Here is a 25,201-nt window from a genome sequence, read left to right on the forward strand (position 1 = left end):
GAAACTGGGCCCTTCAGAGGGCAGGAGTCGAGGTGCCAGCAGCAGAGCTGGAGCAGCAGGAGAGAGGAGGAAAGGAGGCAGTGAGAACTGGGGTACCAGAGAGAGGAGGAGGAGGGAGAAAGGAGGCAGTGAGACCTGAGGCAGCAGAGAGAGGAGGAGGAGGGAGAATGGAGGCAGTGAGAGCTGAGGCAGCAGAGAGAGGAGGAGGAGGGAGAAAGGAGGCAGTGAGAGCTGAGGCAGCAGAGAGAAGAGGAGAAAGGAGCGGGTCTGCTGGAGTCAGTCAGGTTGCCAGTGCTGCTGGAGCCCTGGTTGATGACGGGCAGACAGTGATAATGGAGCTTCGATTGGCTCGCAGTGTAGAGTCCCCTCCTCTCCACACTCCACACTCAGGCCTGTTCTGCTTATCCAACACTTTCCGCCTCAGCGTGCCCACACTGCCTCTGTCATTTCCTGCTTGATTGCAGGCACAGCCCACATGGCATGACAGTCCCATTGGCTTCCTCTCAGACAGATTCACTCCACACTGGCCTTCCAGGCAGACAAGAGACTTGTGTAACACAGCAGCCCTGCTGGCTGCAGTCACTCTTACAGCCAAACAGCAGCTCCTTATCTCCTGAATATCTCCTCAGACTTCATTGAAGGCCTCTGCATGAACTGTTTGGTAATTTATTCAGAGTTTATGCTGCTTCAGCTCTTGATCTTATGTTTCAATAATTTTGTAAACAATACACATAAATATAAACTACAAACACAAAATGGGACATTTTCTTTGATATAACAGTACCTGTCTGAACTATTATCGCCCTGCTCCCCACCTCACAACCTTCGCTCTGCTAATTCTGCTCTCCTGTCTGCCCCACAAGCCCGTCTACACTCTAGGGGTGACGGGGCTTCTCCTGCTGCGCCCCCAAGCTCTGGAACTCTCTGCCCAAGGATATCAGAGAGTCACCTTCTCTAAACCCCTTCAAATCCAGACTCAAAACCTTCTTTAGAAAAGCCTTTACTCAACTGGTTCCATTCTTTACCCCTCTGCTTCTGCTTTTCTTAGTACCACTATCCACGGTCTCCTCTGTGTATTGTAATTGTGTTTTATCTTGTGTATTCTTTTTATTTATTGTTGTTGTCATTCTGTAAAGCACTTTAAGAAGCCACCTTTAAAGGCTCTATATAAAATAAAGTTTATTATTATTATTATCATTATTATTATTATCCAAAGTAAAGTCTCAATGGCAGGAAACACATGCTTTCCCTGTGTGTGAAAGGCTGAAAGGTGCCATTTTTACACAAAAATACCTTATTCCACAGGCTGCCTGTCTGGTCGACACTGGACCACACTGAACTGGACTGAGGAGCACTGGACCGGCTTGGTTCGGTGAACCAGTCTAAATTGGATAAATAACATGTAACAGGTGTTTGCATTTGTACAGCACATTCTTCTCCAAAAGGACCTTGAAGGTCTTTGCACATGCCGGGGAGCTCAGTAAGGTGCGACACGCAGCAGCCCCACTGCACAGCACACAGGGCAGGAGAGAGGAGCCTCTTCGTCACTCGAATTGAGGGGGAGCTTAACAGACGGCAGATTTTTCACCCCGCTGCTCTCTGGAACAGTGTCATGAGGGGGCAGAACCTCCAACAGCACAAAGCCCCAGTCACCATACCGGGGCAGTGGAGTAGGGAACACCACCAACAGCCCTCACTGACCAGACCCAGCCTTGCCCAGCATGTGAGATCTGACCGGATCAGGCTACTAGCTAGTACAGCTGCAGACAAGCTGACTACACTAGGGTTCAGATGGGCACAGTAGCTGCGTCAGCATGCATAGGCTGCAAAGGAACAAGTACAGGTTGAAAATCCTTTGTCAGAAATTCCAAAATCTGAAAACCTCCAAAATCCGAAACTTTCCAGCTCACAGTGATGTCATCAATGACGTACCCTCTCCCTCAGGTTTCTCGGACCTGATGTACTGTAGTTGTAATGTCTGGGGCTTCATTTATCTTCAAGTTTGTAAGCAGTGATCATCATGTTTTGTTTAGTTTTTTTGTACAGTAAGTACAAAACGTTATTTTTACGTGAGATCTGAATTTCACCTCCATGTATGAGTGTAACTTGGCTAGCGTCATTACTTGTACATTACTTTAAAAAATAAAATGCTAACTTTTTTCAGTTTTCATTTTATTAACCTGTAATCATATTCAATGCTTTGTTTTTATACCTTACATAAAACTTAATAACTGTATAGTAAAAAATAAAATACAAATGGCATACAGTGCCTTGCGAAAGTATTCGGCCCCCTTGAACTTTTCAACCTTTTGCCACATTTCAGGCTTCAAACATAATGATATAAATTTTTTATTTTATGTGAAGAATCACCAACAAGTGGGACACAATTGTGAAGTGGAACGAAATCTATTGGATTTTTGAAACTTTTTTAACCAATAAAAAAATGAAAAGTGGGGCGTGCAAAATTATTCGGCCCCCTTGCGTTAATACTTTGTAGAGCCACCTTTTGCTGCGATTACAGCTGCAAGTCGCTTGGGGTATGTCTCTATCAGTTTTGCACATCGAGAGACTGAAATTCTTGCCCATTCTTCCTTGCAAAACAGCTCGAGCTCAGTGAGGTTGGATGGAGAGCGTTTGTGAACAGCAGTTTTCAGCTCTTTCCACAGATTCTCGATTGGATTCAGGTCTGGACTTTGACTTGGCCATTCAAACACCTGGATACGTTTATTTGTAAACCATTCCTTTGTAGATTTTGCTGTATGTTTGGGATCATTGTCTTGTTGGAAGATAAATCTCCGTCCCAGTTTCAGGTCTTTTGCAGACTCCAACAGGTTTTCATCCAGAATGGTCCTGTATTTGGCTGCATCCATCTTCCCCTCAATTTTAACCATCTTCCCTGTCCCTGCTGAAGAAAAGCAGGCCCAAACCATGATGCTGCCACCACCATGTTTGACAGTGGGGATGGTGTGTTGAGGGTGATGAGCTGTGTTGCTTTTACGCCAAACATATCGTTTTGCATTGTGGCCAAAAAGTTCGATTTTGGTTTCATCTGACCAGAGCACCTTCTTCCACATGTTTGGGGTGTCTCCCAGGTGGCTTGTGGCAAACTTTAGACGAGACTTTTTATGGATATCTTTGAGAAATGGCTTTCTTCTTGCCACTCTTCCATAAAGGCCAGATTTGTGCAGTGTAAGACTGATTGTTGTCCTATGGACAGACTCTCCCACCTCAGCTGTAGTTCTCTGCAGTTCATCCAGAGTGATCATGGGCCTCTTGGCTGCATCTCTGATCAGTCTTCTCCTTGTCTGAGCTGAAAGTTTAGAGGGACGGCCAGGTCTTGGTAGATTTGCAGTGGTCTGATACTCCTTCCATTTCAAGATGATCGCTTGCACAGTGCTCCTTGGGATGTTTGAAGCTTGGGAAATCTTTTTGTATCCAAATCCGGCTTTAAACTTCTCCACAACAGTATTACGGACCTGCCTGGTGTGTTCCTTGGTCTTCATGATGCTCTCTGCGCTTTCAACAGAACCTTGAGACTATCACAGAGCAGGTGCATTTATACAGAGACTTGATTACACACAGGTGGATTCTATTTATCACCATCAGTCATTTAGGACAACATTGGATCATTCAGAGATCCTCGCTGAACTTCTGGAGTGAGTTTGCTGCACTGAAAGTAAAGGGGCCGAATAATTTTGCACGCCCCACTTTTCATTTTTTTATTAGTTAAAAAAGTTTCAAAAATCCAATAGATTTCGTTCCACTTCACAATTGTGTCCCACTTGTTGGTGATTCTTTACATAAAATAAAAAAATTATATCTTTATGTTTGAAGCCTGAAATGTGGCAAAAGGTTGAAAAGTTCAAGGGGGCCGAATACTTTCGCAAGGCACTGTACATGTACTGTAACCTTTTAATCAAAACAACATCGTAGGTGGAGACTGATATCTTACCTTTCTGATGGTATATTGTTTAAAAAATCATTACAAATTTATATTAAACTACATTCAGGGTATATGTATAAGCTACACTATGAAATGCAAATGGATATCTTGTTTAGACTAGGGTCCCATCCTCAAGCTGTCCCATTTTATAGATGCAAATATAACAATATTCCCGAAATCCGAAATCTGTAACACGTTCGGTCCCAGGAATTTCGGATAAGGGATTCTCAACCTGTAATAGGTTTATTCCCTGCTGAAAAGAGAAGAAAGAAAACACACCGTTTCTTCAGGTGTGAGCTATGTGACCTGACACGAGAAGAAGGCTCCACAGCCGAAACGTTGTGTTTTCTTTCTTCTCTTTTCAGCAGGGAATAAACCTATTTGTTCCTTTACACTAGAATGGTCCTGACTGCGTCAAAGTCTAACCAGTCACAGCCAAAAAAAAATTTAAGTCGTTACTTAGCCTTTGATAGGGGGAAACAACAATACTGAGCATTATTCTGCCACATTTCCCAACATTATGTCTTTCATACAGCTGCTCTCCCGTCACAGACGCTCATAGGGCAACAGCGCTGGAAACAGCTACTCTGTTCATTGGCTGTTTTAGGTCACGTGTTTGGAAGGCGAAACTCGGGTCGCATGCCAATGACGCAATTACATCGCGCTGGGGTCTATATTTGCTGTGTAATATTAGAGTTAGGCCGGTTCTGACAGACGCCGGGAAGAGAGAAATTGTTAAATACCGAGGGTTGTTTACGGACAGAAAGCGGAGCCTGAGGTATCAGCATGGAATATCTAATCGGAATCCAGGGACCCGATTTTGTCCTGGTGGCCGCTGACACCGTAGCGGCCAGCAGCATCATTCAGATGAAACACGGTGAGGGCGGCCCGTGTGCCGGCGATTTCGGGTTTCTGCAGGTCTGTCTCAGAGGTCTGCGACGTCCCCTCAGTTCTGCCGTCAGTTTTGGGCTAAACCAAAACTGAGGTGCTTTTAGATGAGTGGGTTCTCGTACTCAGCTTTCAAATAAGCTTTTGAAGTTGTGAGTCTCTAGATACAAAATAAATCTGTGCTTTACTGTTCGTGCTTCAGTTTCGCGTTCACTGCAACTAGTCTCTAATCTACAGTCCCGTCAGGATGTGGTGTCTCTGTCTTTCCTGGAGTCCCTGAACCGCCTTCTGGACTCGGAACAGAGGCAGTAGGTTCGGGGGGTACAGGATACGTTTGTGTTAAATGGCGCGGCGGGTTCCGCACAAGGCAGAGACCAACTGAACACGTCTCCTGTTTCTGAGCAGGACAGGGCCGGCAGGGTAGCGGTGCAGCTGGGTGCCTGCCCGCGAGGCGTCACTCAGCAGCGAAGTGAAAGCGGACAGATCGCTTCCACAGCGACTCTCCCTGCTCCTGAAAGATGAAGGAGCAGCTGTAGTAAGACCATGCGTGGCTGTGTGCGTGTTTCTGGCGGGCAGGCTGTACCTGTAATTTATTTTTTTCCCCGCGAAACAGTTTCTGGACTTTGAGAGAGTTAGCTGGAGGTTCTGGACACGGAAGAATACGCAGAGTGGTGGGTGAATACAGGGCTCAGCGGAGAGGGGCGCTCCTGAGCACCCCGACACAAGGAGACAGTCCAGCCCCGCGCAGACAGGTGGAGGGGAATATCTCCCTGAGTGGATGACACGCCTCATGGCAACATGGGGATGTATTTATACATGTAAGGGCTGCGAGACTGACGTCTGTGTGTTCTCCTCCAGACTACGACAAAATGTTCAAGCTGAGTGAGAAGATCCTGCTGCTGTGTGTGGGCGAGGCGGGCGACACGGTGCAGTTTGCCGAGTACATCCAGAAGAATGTGCAGCTGTACAAGATGAGAAATGGTGAGACACGCCCCCTGTCTGCAGGACTGCAGCCTCCTCTCTAACCCCCCCAGCCTTCAGTGTCGTCTCATAGCCACATCAATACAGAACAGTGTTCCTTGGCTGTGATAGACTGTTTCATCGCCGAGCACTTCTACAAGTGCAGCCCCTCTCCCTATGACATACAATCTGCTTCCTGCATTGTCTAGAGGTTATGGTCCAATCTGTAAAAAGTATATCGTACAATATTTATGAACCATATTTATTGCTTGTTCAGCAGGTAATGTACCAAATGAAATGATTTGTACTTTGCATTACACCAGTGAGCAGTGAGATGTACTGTACAGCTCAGTTTCTACTTTAAATATGTAGTCTGTTTGTGTGTTTAAATACTCCACATGTTATTTCTAACATTTTGTAGATGGCAAACTAAATGCTAAAAACTATATACACAAAGCCCAAAACCAGTTATAAAACATGCAAAAAAAACAGGTTGATACTTTCTTCCTGGGACCCCAGATAACGATGATGGATTGTATTAGAATCCACTGCAGCACCTTGTCACAGTGCAGTGGTCATGTTCCATGTGCATACAAATTGAGTGCACCAGATCTTAGGGCAAGTAATTGCTTTGATCGTAACTGAGTGTTGATTCCTTCCGTCTCTCTGTCCCAGGTTATGAGCTCAGTCCGGCAGCTGCAGCAAACTTCACCCGGAAGAACCTGGCGGATTACCTGCGGAGCCGGGTCAGTTTCTGCGGGGGGCCCTGTGTCTGCTGGCCGTGATGTGTTGTAGTAGCTGGTGCATCACATTAACCAGTCAGATCCAGTTGACTTGTCGTCCATTGTTCCTCACAAGTGACACCATGCATCTGCTTCCTTCTGCAGATCAATCTAGTCAAGAGAATGAGTCTTGTACTGCAAAACACTGATATTTCTGGATTAACTGTCATCTTAAAATCACTAAAATGTTGGAGGTCAACTTAGAATTGTATGTTTAAGTAAAGTTCTGACTAAAAAAAAAGGAGAGCAATGTACATTGTCTAAGTCCTACACAGCTGTGTAAGAGTCAGTAGTGCTTTGCCAGTGTTGAGCTGTTCAGGGCTGTCAGCTGTAGAAAATTGCAAATATGGGATCAGTGAATACTACAGGGATCTGTATTTGGAACACTGCAATTTTTAATTTATCTAACTTGTCTAGATAATGGATTAGTTAGTAGTTTAAAGGTTACCTGCAAATAACAGGATTAGCAACCACTATGTTTATACTTGGCCAACTAAATTCAGAAAGACTTTCTGAAAAATTCTGGACAGGCAGCAACACCAGACAGGTTGCATTTAATGTAAGCATGTGCAGTGTGTTGCATGCAAGTAGCAGGTAGGAGAATTAATATCAGAAGGGGAATCTCTGAGCTACTCTCTCCCCCTCTTTGGAGTTATGCAATGCCCTCTGAAAGTGTACAACAGAAAATGTATTTTCTGCACAAACATGCCACTGGACTTGTTATATATAAATACATATTTTGCATCTTCGAGACACTGTGGGGAAGAAACATAAACTTTAGCTGAAAGTGTAGAATTTGTATCTAGGAATGTTATGTTCAAATTGTACAGTTTTGGTTGCACTATTTCTGCTCTGGAATCGGTCCAGGGAAGGGCAGCTGGGGACATTCGTGGGCTCAGAGGAACTGAACAACTGAACCTTTATTATCTCAACAGAGAAGGTTTCAAAGGGATCTGATCCCAATATTCAGAACATTCCCATACATGACAAAGTCAACCCTGGGGTTTCTTAAGAACCAGCAGTGCAGCACTGCTGAGAACAAGAGGCTTTCGTTACACAAAGGGTTGAGGGTGTCTAGAACGAGCTGCCCCGTCATGTTCAAGAACTGGCTGGATGAGTCATGACTGGGGTCAGTCAGATATAACCACCAAATGGGCTTGACGGTCCCAATGTCTCTACTTATTTGTGGGTGTGAGGGTTGTGTTGGAATTGGTGACAGACAGAAGTATCTGAGCGTTACTTTGTCACTGTGTTGGTGTCTCGGTGTGCTTCTATGTCAGGCCCTGCCCAGTGTTGAGTGTGTGAGGCTGTGTTGGTGTGCACCTCTGTGTGTGGGTTTGAGTGTGTGCATCAGTGTTTGTTGGTGCTCTGTCTGCACACACAGGTACAGCACACCTGCGCCCCAGGTCACATGACCCAGCGCTGCCTGCTGGCTCTCCCAGGGGTGCGTTGTGATCGCATGTTGTTTTTTCTTTTTTTTCTTTTCTCGACACCTTCAGTTAATTTGTTAGGAAGCGCGTCACCGGCGCCTGTCACAATAGCAGAAGGGGAAAATAATTACAAAAAATAATTAAGGTAGATAATTAAGGAGTGCTGTGAGTGTACAGCTAGCGCGTCTCCCCTGAGCCCAGCCTGTGTCTGGGGGGCAGATCGTAGGCTGTAGTCTCACCAGCCACGCCCCAACCTCTCTCGCTGTTGCAGAGGTCGCTGTCAGACTGGGGGCTCCCCTGGTCCAGCGCGTGTGTGGAAGAGCTGCCCTGTATCTGTGCAAGCAAGGCCAGGCTGCTCCTGTGACATTGCTGCTTCTCATCTCTGCACCGCGGCTGTGTGGCAGGGCATCGCTGAGGACCAGGGCTCATGGTTATTGGGCAGGAAGAGCTCCAATCAGCCCATCCTGCTTGGTTGGATTGATGAAACGTGCAGATGGGAGGCCCTGGCATTTCTTCAGGCTTTGACAGCACAGCTGGGCAGCTTTTTTGAGACCTTTTCGATCTGTTGTATACAGATGTGCCTCCTCTTTTCTTATTCTTAAATATATAGTTCCACTTTTTTTTTTTGTATAGTCCTTGATCCTCTTTGGTTGGTTCTGAAGAAGTCCAGTTGGTTGTTCTTGGGTTGCCAGCAGTTTTTCTGGATGTTGAATAATTATTTCAAGTCCTCTCATCAGGCCCACCTGAGGAGCTGTGTTTTACATGCCACAGGCTCCATAGCGCCTCCTGGAGGACTGGCGCTGTTCCTCCTAACGTTGCTGCAGCTGCTGTTTGTGCCCACTGCTCCGCCCTGCCACCCTGGTGACACTTGAAAGGTTTCGCGTAGTCTCTTGAAAAGTCCCGGCCAGCAAGGTTGGCAGTTGTTGTGTCCCGGCCAGCAGCTTCTTAATTTACACAGTTTGCGTTATTGTTAATGTTCGATGAGGCTGAACACCGTGTAGCCCCATGCAGTGGCATGTGGCATTCTGTCAGTGCCAGCGAAGTCGTGTCTGGTGCCGTGGGTCAGGGGTCAGTACGCTGTTGGTGAATGTTGGCGCAGTGTCGCTTTGCTGTGTCTTATCGTGGAGTCAGCTTTGCACACCAGCAGTGCCCAGGCACAGCGCGTATGTGTATAAGTGTCAGTGTGGACTGCGCTGAGTACAGCAAAGCCGAGACGCTGAGTGTGGAGCTCAGGTGCAGTGTGGGGGCTGTGGAGGGGTGAGGGAGGTGCTGTCAGGTCTCCAGTGAGCCGCGGTGAAATTAGCCGGAATTGATGGTTTGGTAGTGACAGTGAAACTGTAACCACACAGGCAGGTGTGGGGGGTTGGGAGAATGAGCTCAGGCGTTGTCACTTCTCCAGGGAGGAAGGAGCTCCCTCAGTGCTCTGTTGAGGGGGAGGTGAGGGGGTCGTGGCTTGGATAGAGAGGTGTGAGGCGCCCCGAGTCGGCCTGTCATCACACCCCCACCCAGCCCTCCTGTGCACACAGGCCCCGCGTGCTCCCTCCCGCCTGCTGCAGTCTGCGCAGCCATGCCCACGAGCGCCTGCGTCCTTGTCCGTCCGGGGCTCGCTGTCGACGCCGCAGGTCGCTGTGCTGCTCGGGCTACCGCAGCCTCGAGCCGCCTGTTTAACCTGCGGCCCCAGAGCCCGGAGGAACGAAACACGAAGAACAGGCTTTGTCACCAGACCCCCGCAGCAGGCATGGGCGGCTGGGTGGGACCAGGGCAGGCGGAGGGAACGAGAGCTGTGTGCGATTCAGGAAGTTTTAATGAGGAGGCTGGCAGGGCTGGGGGGCGGCATCACCACGGAGACCTTCCGGCAGATGTCACACTGCTGCTCGACCCCCCTGCCCCCCGGCGCTGCGACGCATCTGAACCCAGAGCTGCGCTCCTGCGGAATGTCACACCTCCGGCGCTCCGCCGCGCGCCTGTTTTTGTTTTCCTGTTTTTCTTTTTTTTTCTTGCCGTTTCAAACCCAGCTAGGTAAGACAGACCTGCTAATGGGAAACAGTGTTACTTTTCAAAACTTTACTTTTTTATTTGCTTGTTTTCTTGAATTTTTTTTTTCTGAGCTCAGTTTTTTTTTATCCAGGATCTCGTGATCTGCAGTCTCTCCCTCTGGCAGTATGGGTCTGCTGGTGCGTCTGTCTCTGCAGCAGCCATGACACCAGGAGGCGTTCTGATTCGCTTCATTCTCTCCCAGGGTTTTCACTTCCGCTGTAGAAGCGTGCTGCGTCTCGTCCAGCTGCGCTCTGGGCAGGGGGAGTGTGTGTTTGAGGTGGGCCAGGCGGCCTTGCGCTGACGGCGTGTCGCTGTGTGTCCCTATGCAGACACCGTACCATGTGAACCTGCTGCTGGCGGGCTTTGACGATGCGGACGGTCCGGCGCTGTACTTCATGGACTACCTGTCGTCGCTGGCCAAGGCTCCCTTCGCTGCCCATGGATATGGAGCTTTCCTCACACTCTCCATCCTGGACCGCTACTACAGGCCAGGTCAGCCCCCCACCCCCGCCCTGCGCGCCCCTCGGCACAGTATCTCTCCCGTGCTCTTACAATAACTATCTCTCCCTGTAGACTTGACGCGGGAGGAGGCTGTGGACCTTCTGAAAAAGTGTTTGGATGAGGTGAGAACTGTCTCGCAGCCTCGTTGCATTCCTCACTTCCTGCCGGTCTGTCTCGCTGGAGTCTGTCCCGCAGTCCGGATGTGTTGGTCTCTCTGGACCCGGTCAATACCATACAAACGAGCTTCAGTGGTATGACGTTGAAATAGAAAAGCATTACGGAATATTGCACAACATTCTGGTGTACGGTGCACTGCAGTGCTTCTCAGAGGAGGAGTATCTCACACTAGTCTCTCTTTCTCTCTCACCAGCTTAATAAACGGTTCATCCTGAACCTGCACTCGTTCAATGTACGGCTCATCGACAAGGATGGCATCCACGACATGGAGAAACTTCCGCTGGCTGGGGAGCCCTGACCCCCCAACCTTGACCCCCCATCTGCTTTTTGTACCAGAGCCTTTTAAATCTTTCCGTCTCCAATAAAATCAGTGAATCACTGAAACTGTCTGACACTCTGCTGCTGTCTGAAAGACGCTGGGGCATGACTGATGAAGGGACTCTGGCCTGTCTGCTTCTGCCTGTGGAATTGTGTTCGTTTGTCTCATCCGTCTGTCGGGATAGAAGAGTCTTTACACTGGGGTTCTCTTTCTTTACGCCCTGCTCTTCACCGTGCTGGATTGAGAGCTGGGCGTGAGGGAGCAGGAGGGTAGGGAGGAGTTGTAAAGAGAGGACATGTCCATGCAGCTCTCGGTGGGTTTCTTGGCTGTTGGTTGTTCTGTGCCAGTACACAGTCTGGTAGGGCTCTCTAAGCTGCCCATGCCGATGCAGTATGTGAGGAGCTTGTTAACCCTCTGTGCTGAGGAGGGCACTTTGCTGTGCGCCTGCCCCCAGCCCCCAGAGACGGGGGGGCAGAGCCGTCTCCTCGCTGCTCTGCAGGCAGGTGATTAATAAACATTAAACAATCAGTCGGAGCCGCGCGTCGGGGGGAACATATGTTGTGCCTGGAGGCGGCGAGACTTAGAGAGCAGCATCCCTACCAAGCGAGAGAGAGGAAGGGGGAGGGGGCGCGAGGTCACGGCGCGAGAGTGGGAGCGAGAGTGAGGGGGACAGTGGGGTGAGAGGTGGATGGGGGTGTGGGGACATGGCATGGGAGAGAAGCACAGCTTCACAGCTCTGCTAGCGTCTGCGGCTCTCCCTGGGCAGTGTGGCAGGATTCTTAACAAGCTGTCAACGACTGTTAGGACTGGCAAGAAAGAGTGTCCATAAAAGGGGTTTTGAAGGTTTTTTGCTGAGACATCTCTCATGTTGGTAGTAGTGTCGAACATTAACAGTCACTGCAGCACAGCAAACGCCAAGCACTGAACTTAGTATGCTGACCCCTGCGTCTTGCTCAGAATACCGGAGACCGGAGCAGAGAGGCTGGAGTATTTGTGAACATGTGGAGTGTTTCCCCCACACTGGGTTTCAGCAGATCGGGTCACCGTACTGAGTCATTAAACACGCTGGGCTGAATGACGCTCGCTTCACTGCCATCCCAGAGCAGGGGCAGCTTCAGCTTGGAGTTCTGATCAGCTGCAGCAGAGGGGAGGTTTTACCGATCAGGACGATATCCTGATGATGATTGGGCAGTCCTGACAGTCAGCACGTCACTGTACAGCGATGTCAGCGGAGCAGGTGGGGGAGCTGAAAATCTGTTCGGTGAGGCCAAGTTGGTCTACAGTGGCCAGTTATGCAACACAGCTGAGCGGGATCGAGCATTCAAAAATATCGGATCCCACTCGAACCAGGCAGTGTAAACGTACCTAAACCTTCTGAGTCTTGACATTACATTCTGGAAACGTCAGACTTGAGGAGGACAGGTATCTCCCTCTCTCTACCTGTCTGCACGCCCTGCTCTCAGCTGCCTCTTCACTGCAGGCTGAACAGTCCCATGAAGCAGATTCTCCAGGATACTTCACCCAACAGCTGGAATAGGCTCTCAGATTAGCTACTGGGTTACCTTTCTGATGTCCATGTGAGTGGGGTTTCAGCAGTGTGAGGAAACAGTTTGGAATGGTTCTGTATGATCTGGACAGTGACTGGATCAGGCAACACAGGTGTGTCATAACAGGTGGTCACAGATGGTTTTTGGCAATGAACTGAACCCCAGGACTGAGTCTGACAATGACGAGTCGCTGAACACAGCTCCTTGAACCTCAGGACTGAGTCTGACACTGACGAGTCACTTAAAATCATTTAACACAGCCCCCTGAACCCCAGTACTGCTCCAGGACAGTCTGACACTAACAGGACACTGAACACAGCCCCCTGTACCCACTACTGATGCAGTACTGAGTCTGGCTCTGAAGAATCACTGAACACAGCCCCCTGAACCCCAGGACTGCTCTAGCAATGGAGGAGACCCTCCACAAACACTGACCTCTATTGTAGCCATCAGGCACAGGACCAGTATCAAGGAAATTCTTTAATAATATATTACATTTACAGTCGAATATGATGATGATAATATTAATAATTATTAAAATTCAACATTGGATACAAAATGGTTTGCACTTTTTTTTTACAGATCGACCCCCCCCCCCCACACACACACACAGCTGCCTTGAACCCCCCCACCCGAGAACGTCCCAGAGTCCCCACTCTCGAAAGACAACCCCAGGACAGGTTTCCCCAGACCACCAACAGGGAACTGACCCTGTGGCGCAGACCACTGTGTAGGAGCTGTATAGTACTGAACATGCACTTGTGTAGTAGTTGTATAGTTTTGTTGATACAGTTGCGTAGTGGGGGGGGGGTGTGTGTGTGTGTTGATGCAGTTGTGCGGTGTGTGTGTGTGTATTGATGTAGCTGTGCAGTCGGTGTGTGTGTTGTTGCAGTTGTGCGGTGAGTGTGTGTGTGTTGATGTAGCTGTGCAGTGGGTGTGTGTGTTGATGCAGTTGTGCGGTGGGTGTGTGTGTATTGATGCACTTGTGCGGTGTGTGTGTGTGTTGATGTAGCTGAGCAGTGTGTGTGTGTTGTTGCAGTTGTGCGGTGAGTGTGTGAGTGTTGATGTAGCTGTGCAGTGGGTGTGTGTTGATGCAGTTGTGCGGTGGGTGTGTGTGTATTGATGCACTTGTGCGGTGTGTGTGTGTGTTGATGTAGCTGAGCAGTGTGTGTGTGTGTGTTGTTGCAGTTGTGCGGTGGGTGTGTGGGTTGATGCAGTTGTGCAGTGAGTGTGTGTGTGTATTGGTGCAGTTGTGCGGTGGATGTGTGTGTTGATGTAGCTGTGCGGTGTGTGTGTGTGTGTTGGTGCAGTTGTGCGGTGGGTGCGTGTGTGTTGATGCAGTTGTGCAGTGGGTGTGTGTGTGTGTTGATGCAGTTGTGCGGTGGGTGTGTGTGTTGATGTAGCTGTGCAGTGTGTGTGTGTATTGGTGCAGTTGTGTGGTGGGTGTGTGTGTGTTGAAGCAGTTGTGCAGTGGGACTGCGCTGTACTGTTGATGCAGTTGTGTAGCTGGGATGTTGCGCCACAGTGGCACAGTGAGTTTTTCCATCCTGTGTGCAGCCAGCCTCGTCTCCTCCTCTGCTCTCAGTCCTGCGCTCCTTGCTCTGGGGACGGGAGCAGGCCGGTGTCCCTGCGTCTCCTCCTGCTCGGCCCGCTGGCTGTCTGGAGACAGGAGCAGACCACCTGCAGCGAGTGGAGGGGGGGTGGGACTCGAGTCCCTATTTGCGATGCTTAAGGTCTTTGTCCGAGCCTTTTCCAAGCCCTTCGCCGGCTCTGGGTGCGAACCCCTTGTCCAGCAGCTTGAGGGCCTCCAGCAGGTAACTCTGGAAGGCGGAGAGAGCCGCCACGATGGCCGGCGTGCCGAACCCGTGCGTCAGGAGGCTGAAGTGCGTCAGGCAGCTCTGCACCCCTGGGTCCAGCACTGCACAGGGCCGGCCCGAACCCAGAGGCGAGCGGTCCTGGGACATCAGGTCAACAAACTCCTTACAGATCTGTCTGCAGAGAGAGGGACAGAGGGTGAGGGGGGGCGTGGGACACGGATGTAGCCAACAGGCCAGTCATAGGTCTGCACAGCCGCGGGCGCCAGGGGCCCTGCGCGACTCTGGCCGGCTCAGGGGACTCACTTGGTGGCCAGCAGCATGCTCTTGCGCGTGTGCGGGTCAGCCGGGTCGGTGTTCTGTCGGCACAGATACTCTGCTGCCGCCTTCGCAGGAAACTCCGTCTCACACACGTACCCAAAATCACGGGCCAGATGCACAGCCTCGCCTGAGGGAGAGAGAGAGGGGTTAACTAACACCCTCTGAGCTGAGAGAGAGGGGTTAATGTGCTCTGAGCTGGGAGAGAGAGGGGTTGATGTGCTCTGAGCTGGGAGAGAGAGGGGTTGATGTTGTCTGAGCTGGGAGAGAGAGGGGTTGATGTGCTCTGAGCTGGGAGAGAGAGGGGTTCATGTGCTCTGAGCTGGGAGAGAGACGGGTTGATGTGCTCTGAGCTGGGAGAGAGGGGTTGATGTGCTCTGAGCTGCGAGAGCGGCTCGGTCAGTGTCTCACCCTCCACCAGCGCGGTCAGCAGGGTGACGTTGGCAGCTTTGCGCCTGCCAGCCGGGAGGTTCAGCCCGATCTTCTCCAGTCGCTCTCTCAGACACCGGCCTCCGTTCTTGGACTTTGCCCTGGGTGGAAAGGAGGGGGGTACCGTGAGGAAGAGAGACCCACAAGTCCGAGATTCCTCCATCGCCTGCCCCCTCTCCCTCGGCCCGGGACCCTCACCTGCGCAGGACACCCCCCAGGAGGGACGCATTGAGACACTCTGGGGGAGACAGGCGCCGCTGCACCTCCCCTACTGTCACCTTGTACTTGGAGGTGGAGCTGAGCAGAGACAGGCGTCCTGGGACAGAGCAGAACACCTCACTGGGGTTCGACACCCCCCCCAGCACCCCCTCTTTACTGAAGGCCAGTGTGGACAGACAGCTGCTGCTCATCTTGGAGGGCACAGGCACTGTGGAGAGAGGGAGACAGCTGGGTACAGTGGAGTGGTGCCCTGGATTAACCTCATCTGCACCTTTTAGGATCCTGTAGGCTTGAAGAAAATCTCTTCTTGTCCTGCTATGTTCTAGACTGAAGGTATTAAGTTCCCTTCATCTTGTCTATATATGACAATCTTCTTGAGGCCAGGAATCATTTTCCTTTCAACTTTTTTTCGTGGCTATAATGATCTTCCTGCAGAACTAATTCCCCCTTTCGATATGTATAGCCCCCCCGGCTGCAAGAAATATCAGTGTTTATTTTATTACACACCTCTGTTTCTGTATTTGCCATTTCCATTTTTGTATCTGCAAATGTAACTAGTTTGCTAATTATATCAGAATTGAAATTGTTAATACAGAAGAGCAATATGCCAAAAACAGGTCCCTGTGGAACACCCCTGCTGACAGCTGCCCACTGAGACCACTGCTGAAACCAGTCCCATCAGAAAGAAAGATGATGCGCTGTTCCTGTTCCGTTATCCACCCATCGGCCTCATTAACTTGGATTCCTATGGCTTTTAATCTGAAAATTAACCTTTTACAAGGGACATTATGCGAAGCTGCCTGGACGTGATTTAAAGTAGCACATCTTATTATGGTCAAGATATCCCTGCTGTTCCATCACTCTTTTCCACAGAGATGGGAGAAGGAGACGAGTGAGAGAGGGGAGCCAGGTGAGGGCAGGGTTATTATTATTGTCTAACAAGTTACATTTTAAACAAGTCGCTGGCTTGTTATTAGCCCTCCTGCCCCGAGGGAGCAGTGCTCCGAGCTGTGGGTGTGTGGAGCCCACAGGGAGGGGAGGAGGAGGGGCTGTGTGGAGCAGCTCTCGCCTCAGCCCTGTCCCCTGGGCCGCAGCAGAGCTCCTGCTCCCGGCTGCCATGAGAACCGGCCTGCTGCCCTGCTTCACCCCTCCTGCCAAATACACTGGGGCTGCTTCTCCACCTCGGCTCCTCGTCTGGACCTGAAGGAATGGCCGTTTCGGACGTACCCCTTCAGACCCTCACAGCCTGCTGAAACCTTGGCCGTATTTCAGCATGATTAATTAGAAAGGCTTAACGACGTTAAATTAGCAAAAGGCCACCTAGTTGTGGAACATGAGGAACTGAGAATGAAGGGATTCAGCCAGACAGGCGTTTCTGGTGCGTCACAGCCAGGAGCTGTCTGCCACGGCTGGGCTGGACAGTGGCCAGACCGCCTCCTGCCCGCACTGGAAGATTAGCTTTATTCATTTATCTGTGCTATTATTTCTCCTTTTTACATGTGGATTTACATATTAATCTACTGCTCTGTAGGCGCAGTAATGCAGCCGGGGGCAGGAATCTGAGAGAACAGTTTCTGGGAAGAGGAGCTGGCCGAACTCAGGGGCGTCTGGCTAGTCTTCCTCTCCTCACGCAGGGCCCTGATGATGATGAGGATGACTGGCTGCTGCGCTGCTGTGCGGTGCAGCTCTGAGCGGGCGTGGCCATGTGCCGTGTGCAGCCCGCCTCGCTGCCGCCCCCTGCTGAGACGCCTGGGCTCCTGCACAGAGCCGGGACCGCTAATCCCAGAGGCAGAGCCAGGATCCCCATGGAACTGAGGGCTTTAACTGCCAAGTCAGCCAGCTTCTCTGCTCACGAATCACTGCTTATCTGTTGGTGTGTGTGGCTTGTTCATGTATACTGATACCTTGTGATTGAAAGGATCTAATCTTTGTTGTTGATATGTGGCCAACATTTTACAAGATATGCAAAATGAAAAAATGAGGTCTCTTTGTTACATAGGAACCCTTTAACAATAAAAAGAGGACTACAGTCCCACTGCAGTAGACCAGTCCTGTTACAATAGGAGCTACAGTCCCAGTGCAGTAGACCAGTCTGTTACAATAGGAGCTACAGTCCCAGTGCAGTAGACCAGTCTGTTACAATAGGAGCTACAGTCCCAGTGCAGTAGAACAGTCTGTTACAATAGGAGCTACAGTCCCAGTGCAGTAGAACAGTCTGTTACAATAGGAGCTACAGTCCCAGTGCAGTAGACCAGTCTGTTACAATAGGAGCTACAGTCCCAGTGCAGTAGACCAGTCTGTTACAATAGGAGCTACAGTCCCAGTACAGTAGACCAGTCTGTTACAATAGGAGCTACAGTCTCAGTGGACATATGTGTGTTTCAATGAATCGTTCTGCCTCTGTCCCTCTTTCTTTCTCTCTCCTGTACTCCAGAATCCATTATTAGTGATTGATGTATCCGATGCCAGTGAGGCTGTGTGAGTAGCCTCAGGCAGCCTGGCACGGCAGGGGTTAATCCATCAAGCCAACGGAGGCACCTCACTGACATGGGCTGCCCTAGCACTGAGTAACCCCGGTAACCCCACAGTGACAGGCTGAAGACAGCAGAGTGTGGGGAAGGACAGGCGTCCTCCTGTTGCTTTGGCAACACTGAACGACACCCATCTTGCCAATAGCAAGATATAGCTCATTTGGAGAGAGAAGGGACTGGAGAGAGGAGGAGAGACAGGTGAGAGGAGAGAGGAGAAGGGGCTGGAGAGAGGAGAGAGGAGAAGGGACTGGAGAGACTCTCACCTTTCTTGATGACAGAGTGATCCAGTAACCCCAGCGCTGAGCTCTCCTCTGCCCCCTGTGACAACACAATGGCATTAATAAGAGTTAGAATACAGTTATTATAATACTAATAATATTATTACTAATAATGCTCATGATCATAGCCAGCTGACATGGCCGTTGATACTGTACACAGAGCACAGTCACCGCCTGATCGACACCCTGACGTTTTCCTTTGCAAGTCATTTCTCTGTCTGTCTGCAGATTGGTTGATTGATCAACCAGTTTGCTTTTGCAAGTTGCAGAGTGATTACTGATCCCTGCTCCTGTGTATGTGAAGCTCAGAAAGACCAGGAGGTGTACAGCACAGGGTTCGAACTCAGAGACACTGATGTGGAGCAAAGTGTAGGTTGTGGGAGAGGAGTGTTCAGGGTTCGAGCTGAGAGAGGGATTTTGGAGAGGAGTGTTAAGAGTTCGAGCTGAAAGAGGTGGGAAGGAACAGTGTTCAGGGTTTGAGCTGAGAGAGGTGTGGAGGAATAGTGTTCAGGGTTTGAGCTGAGAGAGGTGTGGAGGAACAGTGTTCAGGGTTTGAGCAGAGAGATGGATGTGGGAGAGGAGTGCTCAGGGTTCGATTTGAGAGAGGTGTGGAGGAACAGTGTTCAGGGTCCGAGCAGAGAGAGGGATGTGGGAGAAGAGCGTTCAGGGTTCAAACTGAGAGACAGAGACGTGTCCTGACTCCCCGGCAGCAGGGAGAGTGAACACACCGCGCTGTGTGCAGGGCAGGGCCGAGGGGCGACAGCGGTCTGCCTGTGTCTCAGCATGTGAGTGTCGAGCCCGCAGGCCGAGCGCTTCTGCGTCAGAGCCGCCTGCTCCCTGGTTCAGAGCTGCGCCGCAGTCTGGCTCGCAGGGTCCGCTGCGCCGAGCGCTGATCAGTGTCAATGTGTGTGCGAGAGGCTGTGCGTGTCCTGGTGTGTGAGAGCTCGTGTGTCCTAAGGCAAAGCAGGCGATGAGAGAGTGAAGAGATGTTCCCCTGACAGAAAATGACAACATAAAATCAAATGTATATTTAACCATCTCTTTACAAAGCTGTGGGGTGTCCCTCCTCCGTGCTGCGTAGCAAGAGTCGTCATCAGATAGAACAATTTCTCGCTCCGATCGGAGGCTGGCGGGCACGAGCACAGATCGCCGGGTCACGCGGGTCACCGGCGGGCACCGGGCCGGTCCGCGCGCCCCTCGCACGCCGCTGGCGCGAGATCAGCGGTCGCCGTGCAAACCGAAGGGAACATTTCAGCAGCGCTCATCGATTTTAACTGGCTCTAAATTACTCTGAATTCAAATAGATTCATAATATTAACGCTATTCCGTTAATTGAACTTATTAAACATTATTATTTATTATATTGTATATAATATATTATTATTATTATTATTATTATTATTATTATTATTATTTAAATAATGACGCGGGCTACATAGAATAACTGAATAAATCCCGTCTTTCCATCGCAAAACTGAGAGCGTAGCACTTGAGCGATTAATGAACACGGGTATCGGATATTGCGCATCTGAATCCACCCGAGCTGTCTTGTCGCCCGTTTCTGATTTTTTTTTTTACACGTTAGAAACGACGTCTGGAACAGAGACAATTCATAAAACACATTTCGGGTCTCATGCCGCTACAATGCTGTGGCTTCCTGCCGGTGTCTCGCTGGGACAGTCCACTGGGTTGGTATTAAATGTTAGATGTGCGTTAGACATTTTCAAATAAAATAATATTTGTACTTAATTTATTTTTGTTCGGCCGGGATGCGTACAGCAGCGTTGATCAGGCTGGCAAAGTATAAAAATATCGACTCGAATGAACTGAATTTAGAGAAGTCCAAGAGAGAGGCCCGAGCTGGTGCTGAAATTAAAATACCCTCCAGGACATTTCCTCTTTTAAAAATACCAGCGCGTAAAGTGTAGTTAAAAAACAACATAAACGAAATGACGCCAAGCAGGATTCGCGGACGTTTGCCGTTCGGTGTTTTTAACCACATTTAAACGAATTTAGATCTGATTTTAATCCACGACTTCAAGTGAAGGTGACAACTGCTCTGACTGCACTCCATACATCAAAAATCTGTGCTTTTAACTCTATCCTTTTGTGATATTTTAAAATATAATTGTTATACCTATATTTGTTAATTGAGAAGATTGTATAGTTTTCTAATCATCGAATTTCAACAGAAACAAATTGAAACAACTTTGGAAAAAAGTAAAAATATTTTTATGAAAATAATTATTGTGACCTTTTATTATAAAACAAGAAACGCGTTTAAATATCGAAGGCGAGGAAATTTAGTTTGGCTCCGATCGTCCTTACGTGCAGTTAAAATCCTGCGCTGACCATCCGCGTCAAACTGCAGCTCTTCTGCCAGTAATTTAACTGCGAGCTGGGAAGCCGGTCAGAACTAATTCTGACATGAACCGCCAACAGGAGCCGAAGACAGGGTGCAATGGCGATGAGGGATGTAACTTACAAACGCTTTTCAAAACAAAGCGCCACAATAACGCAAGTGTGAAGCGCGTAGCAGGAGTAAACAGAAACATGCACAGTACATTGACGCAGCGGAACCAGGGGGCAAGCTAAATCAAAAGTCTAAAAGGTCTTTGAGCGGGATTAAAAACCGTTGGCAGTCGCCGAGCCACTGGAACGGCGAGATCAATGTGGGCAGGCGTGAACCCGTCACCGTGGCCGTGGGAGAACTCGCCATGCGTGTTCCCTCAGCGTGGACCCGTACAGCCCAGCAAGTGCGGGTCAGCTGAGACGCGAAACATTTCACGCCAAGTGTAACCCGCGGCTGGGAAAGCGACCCGCTTTCCAAAAACTCCACTGCTGACGTCGGAAACTAACACAATATTTCGTTTTTCTGTTCTTCATAATAACGTTATTTTACACTGTAATATCATTTCAAAGCGCTATCAGTCGTTTCTGCCATTAAATCACGGCGTGTGTTTGAGAATCAGACAGGCTGGGCTCGGTCCAGCCTGCACGTCTCTGCGTTTGGTGACGAACAGAGATCCTCATAGTTCTATAGCAGAAATTATTTACGTTTTGCATTGGATGTGGTTGCGTTTAAGTTTAAACACTAAACACATTTTAAATGAACATAAAGCCTTTATTTACATTAAATGTGCCTCTATTGTTAGTAAAACGTAAAACGTTGAAATAGTCGTGTTTTGAAGCCGCGGTCGAGCTTCTGTCGGGTTGATACCCCGGGAATGTGTTCAAGGATCTGTGGGATCTGTCCCGAGAGGACACGGGTCAAGATCAACCAGTCTGTCAGTGACTGGGATAGCCCGCCAGCTCGTTCATCGTTCCTTTGAATACCCGCCCTGCCCTGGCACTGACAAACATTGCCCGCTGCAGGACGGAACCAGAACCGGGGAAGAGCCGGACTCACCTGGATGTCCTCCAGCCCGTGCTGGTTCACCCCGTGCAGCCCCAGCGGGACCTCCCCCTCCCCGAGCCCGTGCAGCAGGCGCGGCACCCCGGGGTACTCCCTGCGGGGGTCCAGCCCCAGCGCCCGGTGTGCCTGGGGCAGCAGCCCGGCGTCCTCCGGCCGCGGCCGCTGCGAGTGCCAGGCCGGCTGCTGGTGCAGGGGGTTGATGGAGGCGTAGGGGTCCGGGAGGTGCGGGTAGCCCGGCTCCTGGCCCTGGGGGTAGGACAGCGGGGGCTGCGGGTACGGCGGCGGGAAGTAGGGCGGCTGGAAGTCGGAGGCCGGGGTGTGGCAGAGCGGCGGGGCCGTCGAGTAGGCGGCCTGGTTCAGGGAGGAGAGCTGCGACAGGCGCCCGCCCGGGGAGGGGCCGCTCAGTCCGTCCGTGCGGTCCTGCGAACCGGGAGACACACCGTGAGACACACCGGGAGACACACCGGGAGCGGGTTTAATCGCTACAGACCGTGAATTTCATTCAATGTTTTATGTCACATTGACGTTTTGTTAACAGTGAAAAAGAAAGCGTGTTTCACAAAACTGTTTTAATTTTGCACATATTACCGTGTGCCAGTTTGTTATATAAAAGGTCTCAGCGGTAAATAAAAGTCGTTCACATTGTTACGCTCTGGACCGGACTCGAATAAAACAGCAGTTTTTTTCTGTGAGCAGATCGAGTCTCGGGATCCTTCTGCGCGCGGGGGGCTGTTTCCCACTCGGGTCGCACGCGACTGATGGCCCGGCTGGAGTATTTTTTCCACGGTCACCCTGAGTGACCACAGCGGTCCAGGGGCTACAGGTGCCCACGGGCCCGTGCGGCGCGCGCGAGCTGTCCGTGGACCGGACACCGGGACTGGACGGAGCGGGAGACGGGAGTCAGCGCTGAGACCCGAGTCCGGGGGCAATAAGAGCTTCGGGGGGTGTCCAGCTGCACGAACCCGGGGAGATTTTTGACACCCCAGTGCGTGTAGCTTCCCAGACTTCAATTCGCACGCAGTGCAGTGGAAACACTTCGGAAACACCTGGGGTTGGAGCCCGACCGCTGTAATAAACTGTTTCAGCTGATATGATAAACGAGCTTCGCCCATTAAACACAATCGGGGTCACCTCGCCAGCCCTGAAACAGCTCGGAGGCTGAGAGGGGCTGGAATCGCACAGCGCAGCGCCCTGGCGACCCACGGGCAGTCCGCACGGATACAGCACTGGTCTCAGTACCGTGCCAGCATCTCGACGGGGAGAGGTCGAACTCGGAAACGTCTGTGAGCACTGGGTCGCCGGAGCGCGGACACCGCCGTGTCTCCAGCTGGAGTCCGCGGCTGTGCTGACGGGGGCTTCGCCCCCCGCCGGAGCCCCGGAGCCGCTCAGCGCCCCCGCTGCTGTCCTCGCTCCCCGGTCAAGATGTTGGTGCTGAAGCTCGAAGCTCATTCCGAGACTCTTCTCACAGCCTCCTAGCGCCGGCGTCCGGCCGGGAGAATCGGAGCGAATGACACGGGCGACCGAAGCGCCAGCAACCCGGGTAGAACCGCAGCCGTGTGGAACTGGACCGGGCCGGCGGGACCGGGACTCACCATGGCAGAGTAGGCGTGAACTAACATCTGGACGGGAAAGTAATCCGAACGGGGATCCCAGGGCCGGTTCGTCAGGAGCTGCGCGCAGACACTACGGAAAAAAGTTACCGTCCAAAACTCATCTGCGCCGGGGGTCCATGGAGTCGGGAGAGCTGAGAGCCGGACTCTTCCCTCGCAGCTGCCTGGAGCGTCAAGGTGAGATTTCTCGCTGGTGGCGCCCTGCGTGGCGTGGGGCTGCACAGTCCCTGTGGCCTCGAGCGAGCGTCCCCCTTCTCGTGCCGAGAGTGCTGTGTGCGCGACAGGAGGGACAGTGACCACGCGCTCCTCCATGCGAGCTAGTTATAGCGTCGGGAGCGCGCACGGCGTGGAAGGGGGGAAGAGGGGAGGGATGCGTTCTTAAAGAGACAAGCTATTCAATTCAATTGATCGATTGATTAACTGATTGATCAATCGGTTGGCTGACATGTTTATACTTCTTTTGTCTAAGGCCCCTGGCGAACAGTCACTGCAGCATTGAGCTGAGCAGCAGGCTGTGTAGCTGGCCTTCCTGTGGTGGAGTTCTGTCAACGCCATGTCTCCGAGCCCCAGACTCACGCTGGAGATGAAACGCTTTGGCACAACTCTGCGATTCTTCCCAGAGGCGCTGACCGTGGGCGACAGAATCACAAGGCGACTTATCTGATAGATCTGTGTGTGAGTGTCGATATTTTTAACTATATTTAGCCTGACCGCCACTGTAGACACAAATACACACATGGACTGGTACGTGCAGAGAAACGTCCTTCTCCCGCTGGGAATCTGGTATGAAAAGAAAGATGAAGTCAGGCAACGGGTGTGCTGTTCACCGAGGGACAGGGCTGCTCTGCCCAGCTCTGCAGGCACCCTCGCTGCCGGTCCTGCTCCACACCTGGGGTGGCTGTTCTCACTCCAGCGGGCGACTCCGACAGTGGACATCATGGTGGCATGGTGGTGGACAATGCTGCCTCGCAGAACAGGGACCCTGGGTTCAATTTTGGGGTGCTGTCCGTGGGGCGTTTGCGTGTTCTTCCCGTGTTCGTGTGGTTCTCCTCCCACTGTCCAGAGACATGCTGGTAGGTTTAGCTTCAGGGAAAACTGGCCCTGGTGTGAGTGTGTGTGTCTTGTGATGGACTGGCCCTGGTGTGAGTATCTGCCAGGCTGTGCCCTGCCTTGTGCCTCTCGCTTGCTGGTATAGACTCCAGCTCCCTCTTGAACTTGAATTGGATGAAGAAGTTAGAAAAACAGATGGATGGACATCATGTTTGAACTTGGTCAGCAACCAGTCTGCTAGTCTGTCATGTAGAAGCTACCATCACCGTGGCTACTTGAAGGGAGGGGCTCAGTCATGTCCTCAGCCCTTGGCCAGCCAGGGCTGGGTGTGGACTGAGGGATGTATCTCCTGGGTGGGGATCAGTGTGGGAGGAGGTGGGTGTGTCTCATGTGGCGGGGCTGAGTGTGGGGACCTGGGTGTGCAGCACACAGCTCTTTAACACAGAGCTCTCCAGCACACAGAGCTCCCCAGCACAGAGCTCTCCGGCACACAGCTCTTCAACACGGAGCTTTCCAGCAGAGCTCTTCAGCACAGAGCTCTCCAACACAGACTTCTCCAGCACACAGCTCAACAACACAGAGCTCTCCAGCACACAGCTCCCCAAACATAGAGCTCAACAACACAGAGCTCTCCAGCACACAGCTCTTCAGCACGCAGCTCACCAACACAGTGCTCTCAGGCACAGAGCTCAAAAGCACACAGCTCTCCAGTACATAGCTCCCCAGCACACAGCAATCCAGCACAGAGCTCAACAACACAGAGCTCCCCAGCACATAGCTCAAAAACCAGAGCTCTCCAGCACACAGCTCCCCCAGCTTAGAGCTCAAGAACACAGAGCTCTTCAGCACACAGCTCTCCAAAACAGAGCTCTCCAGCATACAGCTCTCCAGCACACAGCACAAAAACACAGAGCTATCCAACACAGAGCTCCCAGCACAGAGCTCAACAATAC

General features: G+C 51.1%; 2 protein-coding genes across 2 annotated transcripts; one reads left to right on the top strand and one right to left on the bottom strand.

The window, feature by feature from the left end:
* Positions 1-4,577: 4,577 nt before the first annotated feature.
* Positions 4,578-11,102, top strand: psmb2 (proteasome 20S subunit beta 2). Its single transcript, XM_088602342.1, has 6 exons — positions 4,578-4,820; positions 5,690-5,812; positions 6,467-6,537; positions 10,370-10,532; positions 10,614-10,663; positions 10,912-11,102. Exons 1-6 carry the CDS (start codon positions 4,730-4,732, stop codon positions 11,014-11,016), a joined length of 603 nt encoding a protein of 200 aa, XP_088458468.1. The 5' UTR covers positions 4,578-4,729; the 3' UTR covers positions 11,017-11,102.
* Positions 11,103-13,051: 1,949 nt separating this feature from the next.
* On the bottom strand, positions 13,052-23,571 carry tfap2e (transcription factor AP-2 epsilon). The gene is made up of 7 exons (XM_088602341.1): positions 23,181-23,571; positions 21,583-22,008; positions 18,159-18,213; positions 15,344-15,572; positions 15,128-15,246; positions 14,705-14,846; positions 13,052-14,576 (listed from the first exon to the last, which is right to left on the bottom strand). Exons 1-7 carry the CDS (start codon positions 23,508-23,510, stop codon positions 14,300-14,302), a joined length of 1,578 nt encoding a protein of 525 aa, XP_088458467.1. The 5' UTR covers positions 23,511-23,571; the 3' UTR covers positions 13,052-14,299.
* Positions 23,572-25,201: the final 1,630 nt, after the last annotated feature.

The sequence above is a fragment of the Lepisosteus platostomus genome, chromosome 13 (assembly GCF_059453375.1).
Source record: "Lepisosteus platostomus isolate fLepPlt1 chromosome 13, fLepPlt1.hap1, whole genome shotgun sequence".
NCBI lineage: Eukaryota > Metazoa > Chordata > Actinopteri > Semionotiformes > Lepisosteidae > Lepisosteus > Lepisosteus platostomus.